Source organism: Hemiscyllium ocellatum, chromosome 4 (assembly GCF_020745735.1).
Source record: "Hemiscyllium ocellatum isolate sHemOce1 chromosome 4, sHemOce1.pat.X.cur, whole genome shotgun sequence".
NCBI lineage: Eukaryota > Metazoa > Chordata > Chondrichthyes > Orectolobiformes > Hemiscylliidae > Hemiscyllium > Hemiscyllium ocellatum.
This window is the reverse complement of record NC_083404.1, coordinates 129,422,412-129,445,847: the sequence shown is the minus strand read 5'-3', so window position 1 is coordinate 129,445,847 and position 23,436 is coordinate 129,422,412. Positions and strand designations below refer to the sequence as shown.

Below are 23,436 nucleotides of genomic sequence, written 5' to 3'. Positions count from 1 at the left end.
TTCCACACTGTAGGGATTCAATGAAGACTGGCTGTCTTGCATATGCATGAAATAAAGGGTCATTGACCTGATTTTTTCAATTCTTGTTAATTTATTGAGTTGTTGACGAAGCCAAGTTCCAAGCCATCAGAGTATGCGTAGACATAAGCAGCATCTACACACCATAATTCAATAACAGAGATTAGACAATCTTGGATTTGTTCTGTAAGCAGCATTGGTTGAGCAGGTTCCATTTTATTCTGGAGATTAGCTTCACTCCCAAGGGCAGCTTGCTGAGGATGAGGCGGAGCGTTGCAGCAAGGAAGATCAGGAAAAGCATTGGTGTGATAACATAGCCTTGCTTGACTCTCGTCTGAAAAATAATTTGGTCTCAGACCATAAGATATAGGAGCAGAATTAGGTTATTCAGCTCATGGAGTCTTCTCCCCTATCTCTGTTATGTTTCGCACTCCTATTCTCCTGCTTTCTCCCCTAACCCTTGATCCCCTTACTAATCAAGAATCTATCTCTCTGTCTTAAATACACTCAATGACTTGGCCTCCTCAGCCTTCGGCAGCAACGAGTTCCACAGATTCATCACTCTTTGGCTAAAAACATTTCTCATCTCAATTCTAAAGGATTGCTGTGAGGCTGTGCTCACCTACTAGTGGAAACATCTTCTCTTTGCCCACTGTATCCAGACCTCTAGTATTCTATAAGTTTTAATGAAATCCCCGTCATCCTTCTAAACTCCTTCAAGTACAGAACAAGTCCTCAACTGTTTCTAATATGATAAGATCTTTATTCCTGGGATCATTTTTGTGAATCTCCTCTGGACTCCCTCCAAGGCCAGAACATCCTTCATGAGGTTGAGGGCACAAAATTGCTCACAATATTCCAAATGCAGTCTGGCCAGAACTGTAGACAACCTCAGCAGTGCATCCTGCTCTTTCGCCCTCTTGAAATGAATGCAAACGTTGTGTTTACTTTCCTAACTGCCAACTGAACCTCCGTGCTAACCTTGAGAGTCCTGGTTCAGGATTCTGTTAAGTCCCTTTGTGGTATTTTCCCCATTTAGAAAATAGTGTACACCTCTATTCTTCCTATAAAGTTTCACACATTGTATTCCATCTGCCACTTCTCTGCCTATTCTCCTAGCCTGTTAAAGTCCTTTTGCAGCTTTCCCACTGCCTCAAAATCGCCTGTCCCTCCACCTGTGTCATCTGCAAACAATGCTGTCAATTCCACATTTATTGTACAATGTGAATAATGGTGGTCCTAACACTGAACCTCGTGGAACTCCAATAGGCACTGGCTAGCATTCAAAAAATGTTCCTTCATCCTCACTCTCTGCCTTCTGTAAGTCAGCCAATCCTCTATCCATGCCAGTACATTGCCCCGAACGCTATGGGCTCTTATCTTATTTTGTAACCTCTGTGCGACACCTTGTCAAAGATCTTACATAGAACATAGAAAAATACAGCGCAGTACAGGCCCTTCAGCCCTCGATGTTGCGCCGATCCAAGCCCAACTAACCTACACTAGCCCACTATCCTCCATATGCCTATCCAATGCCTGTTTAAATGCCCATAAAGAGGGAGAGTCCACCACTGTTACTGGCAGGGCATTCCATGAACTTCACAACTCGCTGAGTAAAGAATCTACCCCTAATATCTGTCCTATACCTCCCCTTAATTTAAAGCTATGCCCCTCGTAATATCTGACTCCATACGTGGAAAAAGGTTCTCATGGTCAACCCTATCTAAACCCCTAATCATCTTGTACACTTCTATCAAGTCACCCCTAAACCTTCTTTTCTCCAATGAAAACAGCCCCAAGTGCCTCAGCCTTTCCTCATACGAACTTCCTACCATACCAGGCAACATCCTGGTAAACCTCCTCTGCACACTTTCCACTGCCTCCACATCCTTCCTATAGTATGGTGACCAAAACTGCACACAATACTCCAGATGCGGCCGCACCAGAGTCTTATACAACTGCAACATGACCTCAGGACTTCGGAACTCAATTCCTCTACCAATAAAAGCCAGTACACCATATGCCTTCTTCACTGCACTATTTACCTGGGTGGCAACTTTCAGAGATCTGTGTACATGGACACCAAGATCCCTCTGCTCATCCACACTACCAAGTATCCAACCATTAGCCCAGTACCCCATCTTCTTGTTACTCTTACCAAAGTGAATCACTTCACACTTACCTACATTGAACTCCATCTTCTGGAAATCCAAATAGATTACATCTAATGGTTATCCTCTATCTAACTTGCTCATTACATTGCTAAAAATAATTCTATCAGATTTGTCTCCTGCAGAGATCTCCTGGAGCTGAGACAACAGACTTCCATCAACCATCTTTCTTTATGCCAGGTACGCTCCAACCAGCAGAGATTTCCACAATTCGTTTCATCTCCCATTTTACTAGGACTCCTTGATGTCATACTGTTAATTGTGATCTTGACATTAAAAGCAGTCAATATCATCTCACTTCAAGAAATTGAACCATTTTATCCATGTTTGAACCAAAGCTATACAGTGGTCAGGATCCTGCTGCACTCAAACTGGGCATCAGTGAGCAGATTATTGCAAAACAAGTGCTGTTTGATAGCACTTTCAATGACATCTTTCATCACTTTATTGAGAGTAGACTGATGGAATAGTCATTGATTTGGATAGATTTTGTCCAGTTTTTTTGTGTAAAGGACATACCTAGACAATTTTCTACATTGGCAGGTAAATGCTAGCAGTGTAGCAATAATCCTAAAATCTTGTGTCTATCCTAGGGAGATAGTGGTATTGTCATGAATTATATTATGTATTCATCCAGAGGCCTAGGCTAAGGCACAGGAGACCATATCAGGAAGTGCAATCCAAGACTAAGGAAATGTTTTACTGAGGAGCAGTGATCCTCATGCTCCAACATGTTTTGGAGAGTTGGACAACCTATAGTAGATACCTGAAAACACTGGCGAATTACCACAGCAGCACCCTCATGAAAAATCTTCCAAATCTGATGGCAAGAAAGGTAGTCTAACTGCAGTGTTTTCGCTGTCTCTCTTTCAGACTATCAATAGTCACTCAAAACGAGCACCAATGGACAGGAAACGCTGCTCATATGCCAGACACAAGACTCCTGAAACAGTTTCTTTACCCAGAATCAGCCATTGCAGGAAACGTCCAGATAGTCAGCAGTAACACAGGGAATTCCTCAAAAGGATAAATCTCCCTAGTGATTTATGAATGTCCCCAGCTTGTTACCAAACCTAAATAAAGAAGCATCCTACATCAAATGTGCCAACCCAAGATTTCGTTGTGTACACAGAGGCAAAGGAGGGAGTCACAAACTTTGCAATAACTTACTTAAGTTGAGTCTTCAACCACCAACAGCCCTGCATGTGGTCAATTCTACAGATCATACACTGGACTGAGTAAAACCTTCCTACTTTTATATTCTATTCCCTTTGAAATTAAAGGTCAATATGCTATTTGCCTACCCTGTAAGACCATAAGACACAGGAGCAGAAATTAGGCCAATCAGCCCATCAAATCTGCTTCACTGTTCAATCATGGCTGATAAATTTCTCATCCCCATTCTCCACTTTCTCCCTGTAACCCTTGATCCTCTTGACAGTCAAGAACCTATCTACCTCAGTCTTAAATATACTCAATGACCTGGCCTCCAAAGCCTTCTGTGGCAATGAATTCCATAGATTCACCACTGTCTGGCTGAAGAAGTTTCTCCTTATCGCTGTTCTAAAAGGTCTTCCCTTTAGTCTAAGGCTATGCCTTCACGTCCTCATCTCTCACACCAATGGAAATATCTTCCAGACATCCACTCTGTCCAGGCCATTCAATATTCTGTATGTTTCAATTAGAACCCCCCTCATCCTTCTAAACTCCATTGAATATAAATCCAGAGGCCTTAAATGTTTTTCATATGTTAAACTTTTCATTCCTGGGACTATTTTCAGGAACCTCCTCTGAAGATGGTCCAGGTCCAGTACATCCTTCCTGACATATAGGGCCTAAAACTGCACACAATATTCCAATGTGGTCTGACCCTCTGAACTTGATTGCTAGCTTACTGCGAGTCATAGGTGAGAACTCTCAAATTGCTCTGTTCTGTGCTTTCTGCAGTCTTTTTTCCATTTAAATGACATGCACACCTCTCATTCTTCTTGCCAGAATGCATAACCCCCCCATTATATCCCCATCTGCCATGTCTTTTTCCTGCTCATGTAACATGTGCATTTCTGCTGCAAAATTTGCACATCATCCTAACCATTTGCTCTTCTGCTTTTATTTTTAATCATTTTTATGCAAAGAATTGGCAAGAATGCTATTTGACTCAATGCAGTTACCAACATTAGCTGACAGCAATAACAGGACTATTTCAGAGAAAATATTCTTTATTTTTCAGCACATTTCAGTTAGTACTAAAATGCAGCAATATTAACAGACTATCTAAATTCTACTAAATATTTTGAACATTTAAATTAGAATTAAAATAAATTACGAGAAAATCATTGGGATGGAATTGGAACAACGCTGAAAAAAAAACAGGTTACCAAAGCCTTTTATTTTGCATCATCAGGGACAAATATAAGAATACCGAATTTAAAGCGATCACAATTGATACTGGAGAAAAAAGCGTCGATTAGTTGTAAAGTTAATTGATGGAGGTGTTGCCACAAAGAAAACTACAGGCTTCCCAAGCTTCCAGACATTTAAAAAAAGCACAAGTATTTGACATATTCCTTTTGTTTGCAGAAGAAAAGTCCCAGTGCATGCATGGTGGCCCAGTGGTTAGCACTGCTGCCTCACAGCACCAGGGACCTGGGTTTGATTCCCACCTGCCTATGCGCAAGCTCCACATTCTCCCAGTGTCTGCGTGGGTTTCCTCCGGGTGCTCTGGTTTCCTCCCACAATCTAAAGATATGCAGGTGAGGTGAATTGGCCATGCTAAATTGCCCACAGTGTTAGTCAGGTAAATATAGGGGAATGGGTTTGATTGGGTTTCTCCTTGGAGGGGCGGTGTGGATTTGTAGGGCCGAAGGGCCTGTTTCCACACTAGAGAATCTAATCTAAATCATGAATGTATATCACTTCTATTATATTACAAGTTCAATGGATTACTTTAAACTGGTTGTTTATATAGCAATTATCACATGCACAATTGCTTGCCAACTGGTTCACATCCAATAGTAGAAAATTTGTTCACAGCTTTCTGTTGAGCTAGCATCATGAACAAGATTGGAATGTGCTGATTAATTTCATCAACTAATTTTTGGGATGCACGACCTACGTATTTGGCAATGCATTGGAAATGAAATTCATACAATGTTTCTCAATTGAATGGTACGCTGAATGGCTTTTTGAACTGGCAGCAGGGGGAAATACTACTTGTATAGCCAGTGAATTGCAGAATTTTTGAGATCCTTTGGCTTTCCAGGGTAATTTGAAGTAAAAGGGCACACTTTTCAGCCCCAAAAGTGGACTTATTGCATGGTACAGTGAACAAGATAAATGAATTGCGCTTGCAATCATTTGAATTCTGCAAACAAAGATCATGGTCAGGCTGTGTGCCATTTTGCCCACACAAAAAAAATCTAATGTGGCAAGTTACTGCCCCATCAGTCTGCACAGTACATCATCAGTAAAATGACAGCATCATCGACAGTACTATCCAGTTGCAGTAACTCAGTAATAATGCATTTACACTCATTTTTGGTTGCACCAAGGTACTTTGCTCCTGACCTCATTACAGCCTTAGTCCAATTATGGATAAACATATTGAATTCTCCATTGGCTACAATCACATTAGCACAAAGGATAAGGGTTTTGGCTGTTGGAGGTCAATCATTTGAGTTTCAGGACACTGCTGCTGGTGTTCCTTCAGGTGGTACCTCAAGTCCAACCACCTTCAGCTGCTTTATCAATGACCTTTTTTCCACCAACAGGACAGAAATGGGCATGTTCACAGATGATTGCACAGCGTTCAGCACCATTCACGACTCCTCAAACACTAAAACTGTCCGTGCCCATATGCAAGAAGAATGGGACAACATTGGGGCTTCAGTTCATAAGTAACAAGTAACATTTACGCCACAGAAATGCCAGGCAATCACCATCTCACCTTGACATTCAATAGCATGACTACCATGGAATCCCCTACTTACAACATCCTGAGTTTACCACTGACCCAAACTAAACAAGGCTCCTGTATAAATGCCCGCTTCAAGAACAAGTTCAGAGGATGGGAATCTTGCTCTAAGTAATTCACCCCCTGACTCACCAAACTTTGCTCAACATCTACAAAGGCATGTCTGAAATGTGATGGAATATGTTCCACTTGCTTGGATGAGTGCAATTCCAGCTACACTGAAGAAACTTGACATCAGGCTGCTTTGACTTGGCTTCTCAATTGATACCCTTGATAACATCTTCAACATTCACTCTCTCCATCACTGACAAAATGGCAGCAGTGCCCACAGTCAACAGGATGTACTGTAGCAGCTCATCAAGCTTTCTTTAACAGCACACTTTAAACCTGCAATCTCTACCACCTGGGAGGACTAAGGCAGGAGGTACATAAGAACACTACCACTTGAGTTCCCTTTCAAGTCACTTATCATCTGACTTGGAAGCATGTAGCTGTTCCTGCACGGTCACTAAATCAAAATCCTGGAACATCCTAACAGCACTGTGGGTATATCTACACCACATGGACTGCAGTGGTTCAAGATGATTGTTTGAAATTCGGCACTCCTGTGTTTGTCTCGATTATAGATTCACAGACATGTACAACACCGAAACAGACCCTTTGGTCCAATTCATCCAGGCCGACCAGATATTTTAATTTAGTCTAGTCCCATTTGCCAGCATTTGGCCCATATCCCTTTAAACTCTTTCTATTCATGTACCCATCCAGATGCCTTTGTACCAGCTTCCAGCACATCCTCTGGTAACACATTCCATACACACATGACCGTTTGCGTGAAAGGGTTGCCGTTTAAGCCCCATTATTGCAAGACAAAAAGCTTTGGAAACATATCAGCCTTTTTGGAAGTAATTAAAAGTTGTTCGAACACCAAGCACTGAGTGGTAGAGAAGTTTACAAAAGCAGATTTGCACAATAATCCTTTCACCTCACTAAGTGGGACCATTGCAAGAGACCTGTCCTGACAGAAGGAAATGATCCAGATATGACTGAGGTGGAACTGCTACAAAAGTAGCTTTATATTTCATAACCACTTGACACCGGCCATTTGTGAATTATTGATCACAGTGACAATGATTAAAGTTCACATTTATAACTACAAAAATTAATTTTAAAACGTGTTCAGGATTGAGGTATTAATAGCATGTTTCAGGATCTCAGGTCAAAGCCCACACCACCTACATCCCATCTGGATGGGATTTATACAAAAATATACAGACCCAAATTCCAACTTAAACACACTGATTTAAAAACTTACTTCATAAAACTTACTGATCTACAGTTGCAAGACGATGTAAACATAATCCTGAAATACATACACTTCATTTTATTCATAGCCTAAGCCAAAAGGTAAACTCTAATAACTCCACATTCAAGTATTAGTTCAATGTATTGTACCAAGTGCAAGACAGTGTGCAAAATTCAAGGGTATATTTTTGTCCATTGCCTCCATCTCCACTTTGATAATAATGTTTTAAAATAAATATCAAAGTGATATACCTATATCGATCTGGAGGCTTCATAAGTGAAAAACGTCACAAAATGCAACTTTTCATAAAAACCACAAATGTGACATCCCACATTTGCAGGCTTGTCTGCTGGTTTTTTTAAATTTAGAAATTGAAATGATTTCAATGCTGTTTGATATATTCAATGTCAACTTCGTTGTTTATAATCTTCTCTCTGAAAAAAGACATGAGTTGCACCTTAAAGTCAGGATGCCAGTGACTAAGTGAATCTCCCAAACAGAAGTCCAAGGATGACACAGCAATATGCTACCCATAAATCCTTGGCAGCTGCTGTGGTCATTAAGTCACCAATGTTTCTTTGGGCAGACACAACATTCTCCACATTGACCTTGCCTAGAACGCACTCCACTGCTTTGCAGCCCTGAAAGCAAACATAAATAAGGCATTATGCAGAAAACAAAACAGCAAATACAATTCCTGAGTAAGACCATAAGACATCGGAGTGGAAGTAAGGCCATTCGGCCCATCGAGTCCACACCGCCATTCAATCATGGCTGATGGGCATTTCAACTCCACTTACCAGCATTTATCAATTTTATCAATTTTAATAGTTTATCAATTTTTGTTAAGATGGTGTTATGTCTAAATACTGAGCACCAGTCCTGCTTTTGGAAAGATGTCATTAAACTGGAGAGGACTCAGAAAAGATTTACCAGAATGTTGCCAGGAATGGAGGGTTGGAGTTATTAAAAATAGGCTGGGACATTTTTCAGAGTCGAGAGTGTGTTGCTGGAAAAGCACAGCATCTGAGGAGCAGGAAACATTCCTGATGAAGGGCTCCAGCCCGAAATGTCGATCTCCTGCTCCTCGATGCTGCCTGACCTGCTGTGCTTTTCCAGCACCACACTCTCGACTCTGATCTCCAGTATCTGCAGACCTTACTCGAGTGAAAAATGTCCCAGGAAAAAGTCATTGAAATGTACAGCATGGAAACTCGTCCATTAATCTAAACCCATTTGCCACCATTTGGCCCATATCCCTCTAAATCCTTCCTATTCATATAACCATCCAGATGTCTTTTAAAGTTGTAATTGTACCAGCCTCCACCAGTTCCTCTGGCAGTTCATTCAATACATGCACCACTCTCTGTGTTGAAATGTTGCCCTTTAGATCATTTCAAATCTTTCCCCTCTCACCTTAAACCTATGCCACCTACTTTTGGACTCCCCTAGCCTGGGGAAAAGACCTTGACTATTCACCCTATCCATGCCCCTTATTTCTAAACTCCAGAAGCTCCAGGGTCTAGCCTTTCCTCATAAGGCAAGCTGCTCAATCCAGGTATTAGTCTAATAGACTTTCTCTAAATTGCTTCCAATGTATTAATATATTTCCATAAGTACAGTGACCAGAACTGTACACAGTACTCCAGATACGGTCTAATAAAGGCCTTGTATAATGTAAGTATAACCTTCCTACTCTTGCATTCAATTCAGCCCCTAGAGGATAGGTGTTGAGGGGTGACCTTATAGAGATTGATAAAATCATGGGAGACTTGAATAAGATGAATAGCCAAGGTCTTTTCCCTAAGAGAGTGGTTGATGTGGAATGAAGTGCCAGAAGAGGTGGTTGATGCAGGTACAGTTACAACGTTTAAAAGACATTTGAATACGTGCATGCATAGGAAAGGTTTGGAGAGATAACACGGGTAGGCGGGACTAGTTTAGTTTGGGAAACTTGGTCGGCATGGACTAATTGGACTGAAGGATCTGTTTCTCTGCTGTATGAGTTTAAGACAAGATATTTTGCATTCCTACATTTTGCAGAAACATAATGCAGTTCCTGGCCACCCACTAGAGGGCACTTGATTTGCTCCAAGGACACAATTTCAGGTATATAATAGTTGAGTCAAAATTGCTATTATTATCTATTTCAAGAAAGAGTCATTTTAAAAGATACAAAAGAAAGTCGCGATTGTGCTAAAATTTAACTTCTGAGGATGGTCCTGTCAAGGGATTACTCAGAACATAGAAAACACAGTTTGTTTGATATAATTCACTGATTTATATTCCACATGGTGGAAAGGCCCAGGGATCAGCTTTATGGTACAATACCCAAGATTGAGGAAGTAGAAGGAAGCTGCAACAGAAATCCAATACACAAGCAATTAAAATACAAGACACCCAAGCAAATATTTAAACAAATTGCAGCTAATGTGAGTTAAAGCTGAAATCCAGGAGAGAAGCAGGTGTATTCAAAATATCCTTTAGAATGCTAGTGCCCGATTTAATTGACAAAACTTTGATTCAAAAATGTTAAAATGTGAAGACACCATTCTTTTGTGCAGCACAGACTTTGAATATGCCTAGTCATTCAAAACTAGGAAGCCATAAGCAGAACTGCAAACCAACTGCAATCTGGCCCCATGTGTCCATCTACCATTAACACCAAACTGGGAGATAACTCTGATTCAATGAAGAGTGCAGAGGACATGCCAACAGTAGCATCAGTAATACCTAAATATGATGGACCAACCTGGTGAAACTATGACACAGCAAACGTGCATACCAAACATCAGAACCAGTGTATAACAGACAAGCTCAATTGATTTTGTGACCAACAGAGCAAATCAACAGTTCAAAGGAGGTTTACAAAAATGAAATCCAGAATGAGTGGATTGTGCTGAGGATAGGTTGAACAGATTAGGTCCATTTCCTTTGGAGTTTAGAAGTCTGAGAGGTGACTGATTGTGGTGAATAAGATCCTGAAAAGCCTGGACATGGAAAGGATGAATTATCTTGTGAGTGACTCCAGAACTAGTAGGAACCGTTTCAAAATTAGGGGCTGCATGTTTAGGAAAGAAAGTAGGGGAAACACTTTTTTTTTCTTTCAGAGGGTTGTGTGACTTTGTAGCTCTCTCTGCCCCAGGAGGTAGTGGAAACAGTGAGTTTGAAAAAGAAGACGTTGGATTGCATTAATCAAGGAGTCAGTTATTGCTAGGGGCCTAGATTCAATTCTAGCCTTAGGCAACTGTCTGTGTGAAGGTTGAACATTCTCCCTGTGTCTGTGTGGATTCCTTCCGGGTGCACCAGCTTCCTCTTTCAGTCCAAAGATGTGCAGGTTAGTTGGACTGGCTATGCTAATTTGCCCCAAGTGTCCAAACTACGTAGGTTAACCATAGTAAAACCCCATTTGGGGTTACAGGAATGGGTTTAGGAGAGAATCTCTTCAGAAGGTCAGTGTAGACTTGATGGGCTGAATCACCTCTTCCTACCCTGTAGGGATGCTATGATATTTAATGTATTTAATTCCTCACACAACTTTCCTTTCACCCCTTGATTATTTAATATTTTCAGATTATTATTAGTGTTCTCTACCATGAAGACTAATGCAAAGTATTTAGTCAATTCCTCTGTCATTGACTTGTTCCCTATTATTTCTCCAGCCTCACTCTTCCAGGGGCCGATATTCACTTTGGCTTCTCTGTTCATTTCTGTATATTTAAAGAAGCTCTTACTGTCTTCTTCTATGTTACTTGCTATTATTCTTTGGTCATCTTTTATTGGCTTTTAAAACTTTCCCAATCCTCCCATTACCACCAATCTTTGCCACAATGTATGCTTTTTGTCTTTCAATTTGATTCCATTATTAACTCCTTCGGTTAACCATGGTTAGCGTATTCCCTTCTCCGAATCTTTCCTCCTTACTTGGAAATATCTTTGCTGCAATTAATAAACTATTTTCTTAAAGGAGTGCCATAGTTCCTCAAAAATCTCTTCCACTAAATTCCTTTCCTACTCCACTCTAGCCAACAGTGCCCTTGTCCCTATGTTATCACCTTATGCAAGTTTAGCACCGTTGCTTCTGACCAATATTTCTCTCACTCACACTGAATTCTAAATTCTACCAGGTTACAGTCACTGTTCCATATGAACACTTGCCCTACAATACCATTTTTGTTTTTTTTGTTAGTCTATGCACCCCTTTCCAGAACCTTTCTCCCCTTTAATTAGTTCCCAACATCATTGATGCTGGTCTTGAGGCAATCTGACTCACTTCCTGATACCATCCAAGATAAAACAGCCCATTTGATTGGCACTCCATCCAGTAACTTCAACATTTAGTTTTCCTCTCCAGGACAGAACAATATCGACTTTCCTTTGTTGCTGCCGGGTCAAAATCCTGGAGCTCCTTTCCTAACAGCACAGTAGAATATCCCCACTACTTGGACTTTGGAAAGCAGATTATACAACGTTCATGAGAGAAATTAGAAATGGGCAAAACTGCTAGTGTCACCCACATCCTGTGAATGGGGAAAAAAAAAATCACTTGTGAAACAAAAGTTGCAATTATGAAATGGCCAGTAGACAGAAAAACAGCAAGTAGGCTTCTAATATTCCTACAGAATCATACAAGATCAAATCACAAGCTGCTAAAAGGATTTGGGAATGAAATTCATATTCTTTACTATTTAGTGCTTGAACTAAAACCTGGTTTAACAGTCAACCAAAGGTGGATATTTCCTGCAGGTATTGGAATAATTTTAAGAGAGCCAGATCATTACAGTGTCACACTGAGCTTCGAGAGTTAGCACTTCTTCTCTTCCTAAAACACAGTACTTTCAGATTATTATTAGTGTCCTCTACCATTGAAGAACTCATTGTAACCTCTTCAGGTGACAAATTTGCCAGGGTTCTTGCTGAGATGAAAGCTGTTACTATTTGAATTTTATGTGTGCATCAGTGTTGCATATAGTTAATGGCGACGTGCTTTATTCATGGCTACTGAATTACCAAGAAATTGATACATGTGGATGTGAACTTGTTAATGAGGCATATAAACTGCAATGCAGGACAGCTCAGGACTGACTAGCAGCCTTGTTGCTACGAATGTTGTCCCAAGATGACCTGCCCTGGGCTTTTTAAATAAAGGAGAAATAAGTTATATTATAATCAAAGAGTCTCATCAAACATGCAACACTTAGGGGAAAAAAAGCTGAAAAAAATCAAAGCGATCTGTACATCAACAAAAAAAATAACACAGCAAGTTGAAAAACATAAAAAAACTAAGCAAGTCAAGCTATACAAACATTCCACATAACACAATACCATTGGGTTGTTAGGCTTCTTAATAAATAAATAAATAGTTACCACTGAGAGAAGTGCAATATGCAGAAGTGAGAGCTGTTAGCTAACAGCAGAGTTTTGAATTATCCATTCAATAGCATCCCACCCCTAGAGCAACACAGAAGAGTCATATCACACACAGAAGAACAGATGGTTTACAATATTTTCACTATATGATAAAATAAGTTTCTTTAGGATTACTCAGAGAAAAATAATTAAAAGATAAAAAGGACCTAAATAAATTCTCTGGTAGTCCTTTAAATGTTGAATCTTGGTATTTTTGTGTGCATTTAACATTCATGTTAAATCATAACAATGTGAATTAAATCTGTCACAAAATATTACCAAGTAACTTCCTGCAAAAAAGGGTCTGTGTGTCTCAGTGGTACCGTCTCCACCTACAGACCAGAAACTCCATACTAAAGTCCCACCTTTACTATCGGTCTAACACGTTCAACCAAGTTGATTAACAAAAGAATAATTCCATCTGTTTCATACATAGATTCTATAGAAAAGAATATCATTACCCAAATAACCATTCCAGTTGTAATTAATTAAATTTGCATACAGAGAGACAATGATATCTATTATACCGTAAAGTATTAAACACAAATAGAAAGTGTTGGAGAAACTCAGCAGAGCTGGCAGTTTCTATAGAAAGAGAAATAGAGTTAATGTTTCAAAACAAAATCATAAATCGTTGGAAAAACTCAGCAGGTCAGTCAGGATCTGTGTAGAGAAAACAAAGTTTATGTTCTAAGTCCAGTGACCTTTCTTCAGAATTGTTAATTTCATCAACCTGTTTGAATATGCCACACCTTCAGGACAAGTAGGTCTTTTACCTGGACCTTCTGGCCCAGAGGGAGGGATAATACCAATGCATTCAAGACATTTCTATATAAAAAAAGTGAGTTATTTGCTACGTTCTTGACAGACCTCTAACTTTTCTGACAAAAGTTCATTAGACTTGAAACATTAACTCTGTTTCTCTCTTTACAGATGCTAGCAGACCTGCTACCTTTCTCCAGCACTCTGCTTTCATTTCAAATTTTCAGCATCCACAGTTCATTGCTTTATTTCATTGCAAAGTACATTTCATCAGCTAAGTGAGTTTTGAGAAGATTTGTAGCTCAGGTAATTCTAAAAGCTTGAAGCTTTGAACATTCAGTATTGTTTTCTCCTTTTTTTAAAAATGGGAGAAAATGTAGTTTATCTGAAAAAGCAAGTTGGTTTTAGCTAGTTTTGAGAAGATTTGTAGCTCAGGTTGAGGTTCTGGATGTAGGTTTGATCACAGAGCTGGAAGGTTCATTTATCAGATATTAAATCACCATACTAGGCAACATCATCAGTGACCTTCCAGATGAAGCACTGGGGGCATGGTCTGCTTTCTATTTACGTTTTTAGGTTTCCTTGGGTCAGTGACGTCATTTCATGTGGTGAAGGCATTTCCTGTTCTTTTTTCTCAGGGGGCGGTAAATGGGATGTATGTCATTGTGTTTGTTGATAGAGTTCCGGTTGGAATGCCATGCTTCTAGGAATTCTCGTGCATGTCTCTGTTTGCCTTGTCCTAGGATGAATGTGTTGTCCAACTTGAAGTGGTGTCCTTCCTCATCTGTATGTGAGGATACCAGTGAGAGTGGCTCATGACTTTTTATGGCTGGTTGGTGTTCATGTATCCTGGTGGCTAGTTTTCTGCCTGTTTGTCCAGTGTAGTGCTCGTCACAGTTCTTGCAAGGTATTTTGTAAGTGACAATAGTTTTGCTTGATGTCTGTATGGGGTTTTTCAAGTTCATTAGCTGCTGTCTTAGTGCGTTGGTTAATGAATCCTCGAAACAGAGTTCCAGTTGGAATGCCATCAACAAACACATTGACTGGGATCCCATTTACTAACCCCTGAGAAAAAGAACAGGAAATGATGTCACCAACCAAAGGAAACCTAAACACAAATAGAAAATGGGACATGCCACAAGTGCTTCATCCGGAGGCTCACTGATGATGTTACCTAGTATGGTGATGAAACATCTGAAAATGAACCTTCCAGCTCTGTGATCAAACCCACATCAAGCAAGTTGGTTTATTTCCATTCTTTACCAAACTCTGACAATGGTTCTGAAATAGCATTAGATCTACATGCAAGTAATCTTTATAATTATATTTATTAGGCAGTTTAATATAGAGGTCAGATTTTAGGAAAGGCAAATATTTCAAAAGACAGGGAGGTTTCTGGGTAATACTGATTATATGATGCTAATAGGTAGGGAAAGCTGCAGGTTTGATGGCAAATGGGAGTCACACAAAAGGACGAGAAATTAATACAAGCCATCAGATAAAAAAAAAGAAGTTGCCTATTAAAATGAAATCAAAACAGCTTTATAATATCCAAAAATTCTTAAATGATCTGCATTTGCAGAGCACCTCACTCAGTACATTCCAAAGCAAAGGGTCAGGTCGAGTGGGTACAAGAACAAAAATTGCTGGAAAAGTTCAGAGAATATTCTGAGGAAGATTCACCTGACCCAAAATATGAACTCTGATTTCTCTCCACAGATGCTGCCAAAGCTTTTCCAGCAATTTCTATTTTTGTTTCTGATTTACAGCATCTGCAGTTCTTCTGGTTTCTATTAGGGTACAGTGGATATGCTGAATGGTTACAAGATTTAGGTGAACACTTTCGTGCAGCACTAATGGACAGCCACATTGTTGAAGGTGCTGAGACATTCAATCAAATCTCGCTTCAAGGTGGATGCAAATAATACCATGATATTATGAAGAGATTGGGAATTCTTCCAATGTCCTGGCTAATAAGAGATAGACACAGAAGTGATCCATTCAAACCCCCCCCCCCATTGAGTCTGCTTCACCTTTCAATGGGATCATGACTGATCTGATCATTTTCAACTGTCTTTCCCCATAAACCTGGATTGCCTTACTGATTAAAATTCCTTTTCATGCTTGAATATACTTAAGGACACAATGTTGACAGTAAAGAATTCCACAGATTCACTATCCTCTGAGAAACAAAGTTCTTTCTCATCTTCAAATGAAACGGATTCTCTGAGATTACGCCCTCTGACCCAAGATTCTTCCACAATGGGAAACAGCTCCTACACACTTACCCCTCATAACTTTATACAGTCATCTCTTATTTTTGTTATTTTAAACTCCCAAGTACAAGCCTAACCTATTCAACATCTCTTCATTACAAAATCATTCCCTTACTCAGAATCAACTTACTGGACCTTCTCTGGATTGCCTCCAATGCCAATACAAAACTGTTCATAGAATTGTAGATGCTTGAGCCATATATCATTTTAGCAAAACAACCATACCTGTCCTCACATCTAAAATCAGTATCCTACTGATGTATATGGGGGTCCTACTTTGCATACATTGGTTGCCATGTTTCTTACATTACAGCATGCCTCCATTTCAAAACTATTTCACTGACTGCAAATAAAGCAAGCAAGAAAAACAGACATTTTTATATAATACATTTTCGACACCACTCGACATCTCAAGATACCTTTCAGCACTGAAGTACTTTTGAAATGTCGTCATTATTTAAAACGTAGGAAACAACAGATGACTTGTGCTCAGTGAGAGAGTTATAAAGTTATACAACACAGAAAAAGAGTTTCTCTTTGGTCCAACTCATCCATGCAGCCCAGATATTCTATACAGTTTTTTTTAAGACTAGATTAGACTACTTACAGTGCGGAAACAGTCCCTTCGGCCCAACAAGGCCACTCTGACCTGCCGAAGCACAACCCACCCAGACCCATTCTCCTACATTTACCCCTTCATCTAACACTACGAGCAATTTAGCATGGCCAATTCACCTAACCTGCACATCCCGGACTGTGGGAGGAAACCGGAGCACCTGGAGGAAACCCATGCAGCACCTAGTCCTGTTTGTCAGCATTTGGCCCATATCCTTCTAAATCCTTAATATTCATGTAGATGCCTTTTAAATATTGTATTTGTACCTGCCTCCACCACTTCCACTGGCACTCATTCACCACCCTCTGTGAAAAAAGTTGCCCTTCAATTTCCTTTTAAATCTTACTCCTCTCACGTTAAACCTATGCCCCCTCGTTTTGGATTCCCCTACGCTGAGAAAAAAAGACTTTGGCTATTCACACTACCCATGTCCCTCATGGTTTTATAAATCTCTAAGGTCAGACCTCAGCCTCCTATGCTCCAGGGCAAACAGTCCTTAATTTAACTTATTATATTCATGTGTACTTAAGTACAGTGAAAAGTTTTGTTTTGCGTGCAGTACAGGCAGATCATATCATTCAAAGTGATTAGTGTATAGAACAGAATGAGGAATGGAATGTTACGGCATAAAGAGCAGGTCTAACATTTAAATTTAAAATTTGAGAGATTATGTTCTGGGATCTGTTGGCTAATGCTTTTAAGCCTTTGTATCTTCTGCCCAACAGAGGATGTTGGAAGAAATTATAACCGAGATGGGAGCAGTCTTTAATTATGTTGGCTGCCTTCCCAAGGCAGCCAGAAGTGTAGATGGAGTCATTGGATAGAAGGTTGGCTTGCATGCTGGACTGGGCTGTGTTCTTAACTCTCACGAGTTTCTAATGGCCTTGGGCAGAGTAATTGCCCTACCAAGCCATGATGCATCTGGATGGAATGCTTTCTATGGCGCATCGATAAAAATTGATAAGAATCTTTACAGACATGCTGAATTTCCTTAACCTCCTGAGGAACTAGAAGGGTTGTTGTGCTTTCTTGACTGTAGCATCAACATGTGCGGACCATATTATCTATTGCCCACACTATCCTTCAAACTAGTGCCATGAGATCTATTACAGCTACTTGAGTAGGCAGGTATGGCCTTGGCTTAACATCTCATACAAAAAACTGCATGTCCAACCACACACCATCCTCGAGAACTGCAACAGAGGGTCAGCCTTGTGTTTATTTTCTCTTAAGCCCTTGTGATGTCCTAAGATCGTGAGAAACATTCTCAAACAGATCCTTTTTAAATCGGCCTCACAATTGTTTTTACCTGCTTCTGCTGATCCAGCTGATTGGCAGATGCAATGCTAAAAGAAGAACGATGTTGGTATAAAGTTGTCATGACTTGATTTGGCAGACTGTAATCTCTTCAGAATAGGAAAATAACCACTGTATTGATGCAGCTGTCTAAACTACTTGTTGAGTCCTGGGAATGCTCCCACAGACAAGAGGGAGTTCACATGGTTCCAACAATTTTTTAAAAGCAAGTACATTGGAAAGTGGAAATCACAGTCTAGTATGTTTTACATCAGAGGTTCTACTAGATATTTGTAGTTTGGTCATTTGGAAAAGGCAGCAGTTATTAGAGAATTCCAACAGAGTTTATGGAACTCAGCATCCACACTCACCAATCTAGTTCTTTTTTTTTTAAAAAAGTGATTGAAAGTGATAGAAGGTGGTAGCCCTGTTAATAAGACCATAAACTATATGACAGAATTAGGCCACTCAATCCTTTAGGCTGCTTCATCATTTGGTCACAGTTGATATGTTTCTCAACCCCATAATCCTGCCTTCTCCCAGTAATCCTTGATCCTCTTAGACTTGGTCTCTCAGCATTTCTATGTTTCTATGAGAGCCCCCCATATCCTTCAGACTCTATTGAGGTCAGACCCAGAGTTCTCAAGCACTCCTCATATGACAAGCCCTTCATCTGCAGGGTCATTCTTGTAAACTTCCAACTAGCTAAGCTCATCCAGTACAGCCCTGGGATCTACCCGACAAAGTGGAAAATTGCCTAGGTACGTCCCGTGGACAAAAAGCAGGACAAATTCAACCTGGTCAATTACTGTTCCAGTCTACTCTCAATCATCAATAAAGGGATGGAAGATGTCATCAACAATGCTGTCACACAGCAACTGCTTAACAATAACTTGCTCACTGGATACCCAGATACCCAGGACTACTCAGCTTCTAACCTCATTACAGAATTGGTTCAAAGGCCAAAGAGCTCAACTCCAGAGGTGAGGTGAGACTGACTGCCTTTGACATTTAGGCTGCACTCAACCTAGTGTGGCATCAAGGAACACTTGCAAACTGGAATCAATGGAAATTAGGAGGCACTGGTTATAGTCATAGTTGGCACATAGGAAGATAGCCAGTGTCATAGAGCCATAGAGACGTCCAGCATGGAAACAGACCCTTCGGTCCAACTTGTCCATGCTGACCAGATATCCCAACCCAATCCAGTCCCACCTGGCAGCACGTGGCCCATATCCCTCCAAACCCTTCTTATTCATATACCCATCGAACTGCCTCTTAAATGTTGCAATTGTACCAGCCTCCACCACTTCCTCTGGCAGCTCATTCCATATACATCCCACCCTCTGCGTGAAAAGGTTGCTCCGTAGTTCTCTTTTATATCTTTCCCCTCTCATCCTAAACCTATGCCTTCTAGTTCTGGACTCCCTGACCCCAGAGAAAAGACTTTGCCGGTTTACCCGATCCATGCCCCTCATAATTATGTAATCCTCTATAAGGTCACCCCTCAGCTTCCAATGCTCCAAGGAGAACAGCCCCAGCCTGTTCAACCTCTTCCTATAGCTCAAATCCTCCAACCCTGGCAACATCCTTATAGATCTTTTCTGAACCCTTTCAGGTTTCACAATATCTTTCAATAGAAGTCAGTCATCTCAGCTTCAGGATGTCTCTGCAGAGTTCCTTAGGGTAGTGTTCTAGGCCCAACTATCTCCAGCCGCTTCATCATAAAGGTCAGAGGTGAGGAGGTTCGCTAAGGCAGCACAATGTTCATCATAATTTGCAATTCCTCAGTTACTGAAACAGTCAATGTTCAAATGCAACAATAGTTGGTTAATATCCAGGCTTGGGCTGGCAAGCCACAAATAACATTCATGCCACACAAATGCCAGGTAATGACCATCTCCAATAAAAGACCATCTAACCATCACCTCTTTGATGTTTAATGGCATTACCATCACTCAATCTCCCATTATTAACACCTAGAGGGTCACCATTGTCCAGAAAGTCAACTGGCCTCACCATACACAGTGGCAACAAGGGCAGGTCACTGTGAGAAATACTACAGCAAGAATCTCATCTCTGGACTCCCCAAAGCCTGTCCATCATCTACCAGTCACAAGTCAGGAATGTGACGGGATACGTCCCACTTCTCTGGATGGGTGCAGCTCCAACACCACTCGAAGTTGGACACTATCCAAAACAAAGCAGACTACTTGATTGGCACTACATCCACAAGCATCCACTCCCTCCAGCACCAACACTCAGTAGCATCCAGAAGATGCACTTCAGAAATCCTCCAACATCCTTAGACAGCACCTTCCAAACCCACAACCATTTCCATCCAGAAGGATAAGGACAGCAGATCATGGGAACACCAGCACTTGCAAGTTCCCTGCCAAGCCACTCACCATCCTGACTTAGGAATGGTGATATGTTTATTTCACTGTCACTGGGTCAAAATCCTGCAATTACCTCCCTAACAGTAATGTGGAACCGCACATGGAATGCAACAATTCAAGAAGGCAGCTCATTACCACCTTCCAGAGGGCAACTGGGGATGGGCAATAAATGACAGGCAGCGATGCCCACGTCATATAAGAGAAGTAAAAAAACATGTTGATCATTTAATTGAGCGCGAGCTCGATGTTGCAAGCGTTTTTCAGTGCACCACAGTGTACTTGAGGTAGGATAAATCTATGCATATGCATATAGTGCTATGGTACTGGCTTAAAGCTGTGGAACAGATTAGAGACCATAGCAAATGCAAATTAAGAGTATGACGAATAGTTAGGACAGTTGAACACAAAACAAAAAAATGCTATAGAAAAATTGTGACAAACAGCACCTTGTGTACAGCAACATCAAGAATTGTGCTGATAGCAAGGTGGAGAATACCCCAAGGACCATCAAAAGAATGACACCCAATCTTAGCTGTGGAAGAGCTCATGTTGGACTGGGGTGGACAAAGTTAAAAATCACAACACCAGGTTATAGTCTGACAGTCTTACTTGGAAGCACTAGTTTTTGGAGCACTGATCCATCATCAGCACTCCAAAAGCTAGTGTTTCCAAATAAACCTGTTGGACCATAACCTGGTGTTGTGTAGTTGTTAACTTTGTCCACCTAATCGTAGAACATTTGTGGATAGGCAAAAAAACTTCCTCTTTTACATTTTTTAAGCTGCAAAAATATAGACTTCACAAAAGTTATATGATTGAGATCCTAGAAATGGTAGAGAAACAGCCTCTATTTTTGATGGACAAGTTATTCATACTAAACAGGCAGATGAGAACCAAAGTTACCAGCAAAACAAAGGAACAGAGTGAGTAAATGATTAGATTGCCAGTATGTGTAATGATCGTGGATTCACTGCAGAGTTGCAAGTCAGAGCTGAAAACTTTGAGGGAATAGAAGGTAAGCTATTACAGTAGATAGATGTGACTACTTGTGATTAGCACCATCTGTTGCAGTGATCTTCTGAAGCTTTCTTCTGAAGTTTTCTGAAAGGTTCAAGGTGGAATTCCCAGGATATTTTTCCTCTTCTTTGCCTATCTTAAGGAGAGCGTATAACTGTGGATTGGTGCTGGCCAATGGAAATTGAATCATATTTGGTTTGATTTAAATGATCTTCCACTATCATTGTCACCACTAACGTTATTCCATAACTATTCAGACATTACCAGCAGGGAATATCACCTGAAAACAGTATTTCCTCCAAAGCCTGAATGGAAACAGCAGCTCCTAGTCTCAAGTATTAAATGCGAAATGGACTCAAATCCCCAGCTATTATCTCAGTCCAGGGCTAGTTAGTTGGTTGATGGTAAGTGAAAGTTAGTTTACCAACATTTTTAGGTGTTATAAAATAACTTTTGAGGTCCTCACCTGTTCCTGTGGTAAATAACATGATAGATCAGGGATCAACTTTTGTCTGTATGAGTGAATACATGTCACATTTAACAATATGCAAGGACATCACAATGATGTAAAAATTTGACATAGTATCTAACATCTACATCACAAACCAGCAAATATGTTTTAAGACTTACTTGCCACTCATTTCACAATTACTCACTGATTCCATTGCAGCTAAGAGGTCATGCTAATCAGAGCCCAGCAGCAATTGTTACAAATTGTCCAAATACAACTGTATTTCACAGATCCCTCATTTCCAATTTGGAGGAGGTCAGGAACTCAACTGACGAAGATTAAATAATCAGGGTCCCACTATCAAACAAAGAACTAGGAAGTGTCCAACAATATTTTCAGACAGGAGGAGGAAGCCAGGGGATCAGAGCAGGAATTAATGAACATAGCTTGTTCATCTAATTTTCCTTATAAGTAGGTGAAAACTGCCACATTGAGACAATGAAAGCCTCACCCAAGACAGGCATTTCGATTATTGATAGCGGTGATTTGTCATTTATTCTGGAACCAAAGATTAGAAGCGCTTGGACTGCAAAAGATTCAATTCCCAGTTGGAATGGCTGCAGCATTACGTACACTCAAAAGACACTGATGTAAATAAAATTGTGCACATACCTTTCCTGCATTGGCAGAAATTGTGTTGGCCATTAACCCTTCCAAATAGCTACTTAAGATAACTCCTTTCACTGTGATTATTGCCTCCTGGGTCAAAATGGTCCTAAAAGTCAATGTTAAGATTATGCAAAAATATTATATAAAATCATTTACATTTTAAAATATCTTGACATTATATCCAAAATGATTTTGCATTTAGTAAAAGTATATCCTAATAATCCAAAATATTGGTTTATGACACATAATATTAATTGATTTTAGTCTTAATCTCTCTCTCTCTCTCTCTCAAAATCCTATTTACAAATTTAGAATCATTTCCAATTTGAATCATCTAAAGTTAGACTGTTTTAAATTTTTTCATGGGATGTGGGCATCATTGGCAGGGCATTTTGGGGATGTGATAGTGTAGTGGTATTATCATTAGACTGTTAATCCAGAAAATGTTCTCGAGACACTGTTCAAATCCCATTACGGCAGATAGTGGAATTTGAATTCAATGATAAACAAATTCGGGAATTAGAAGTCTGGAATGATGACGATGCCCTTACCATTGTCGATTGTCAGAAGGCCCATCTGATTCACTGATGTCCTTTCAGGAAGGATATCAGATATTCTTACCTGGCCCAGCCTTCATATGATTCCAGACCCAGTGTGGCTGACTCTAAACTGCCCTCTGAAATAGCCTAGCAAGATGTAACAATCACTGCTAAACCTCAAAAAAGAAATGAAACCAGATGGACCATCTGACATCAACCTAGGCACCAAAACAACAGGGCAAAAAGTAGCCCTGTAGGCACTGCTTTGAGGGTGAGAGCCAAAATCGGAAAAGCTATCTTACAGATTTGCCAAGAAACAACTTGACATGTGTATACTCACTGAATCACACCTTACAGAGTCATACTCAGATACCACCATCACTGTACAATGGATAGTTGAAGTAATTTGGATACATTCCATCCCACAGCTGGATAGGCTGAGTAAAGGTGGCATACAGTCATGAAGGAGTTGTCTGGAGAGTCCTCAACATTAACCCCAGACACTGTGATGCTTCCTGGCGTCAGGTCAAACAT

General features: G+C 40.3%; 1 protein-coding gene across 4 annotated transcripts in view; it reads right to left on the bottom strand.

The window, feature by feature from the left end:
• The window catches only part of prelid3a (PRELI domain containing 3A), a 60,509-nt gene that overhangs the window by 18,200 nt on the left and 18,873 nt on the right, over positions 1–23,436 (bottom strand). For 2 of the 4 annotated variants that reach the window (XM_060824493.1, XM_060824492.1), the window contains exons 5-6: positions 22,367–22,469; positions 4,580–8,109 (exon numbers count right to left, since the gene is read on the bottom strand). In XM_060824493.1, the coding sequence (XP_060680476.1) occupies positions 7,948–8,109; positions 22,367–22,469 (265 nt within the window). In that variant the 3' untranslated portion in view covers positions 4,580–7,947. Of the gene's footprint in view, positions 1–4,579; positions 8,110–12,835; positions 12,920–22,366; positions 22,470–23,436 lie in introns of those variants that run through there. The other 2 variants (XM_060824494.1, XM_060824495.1) reach the window with 2 other exon arrangements.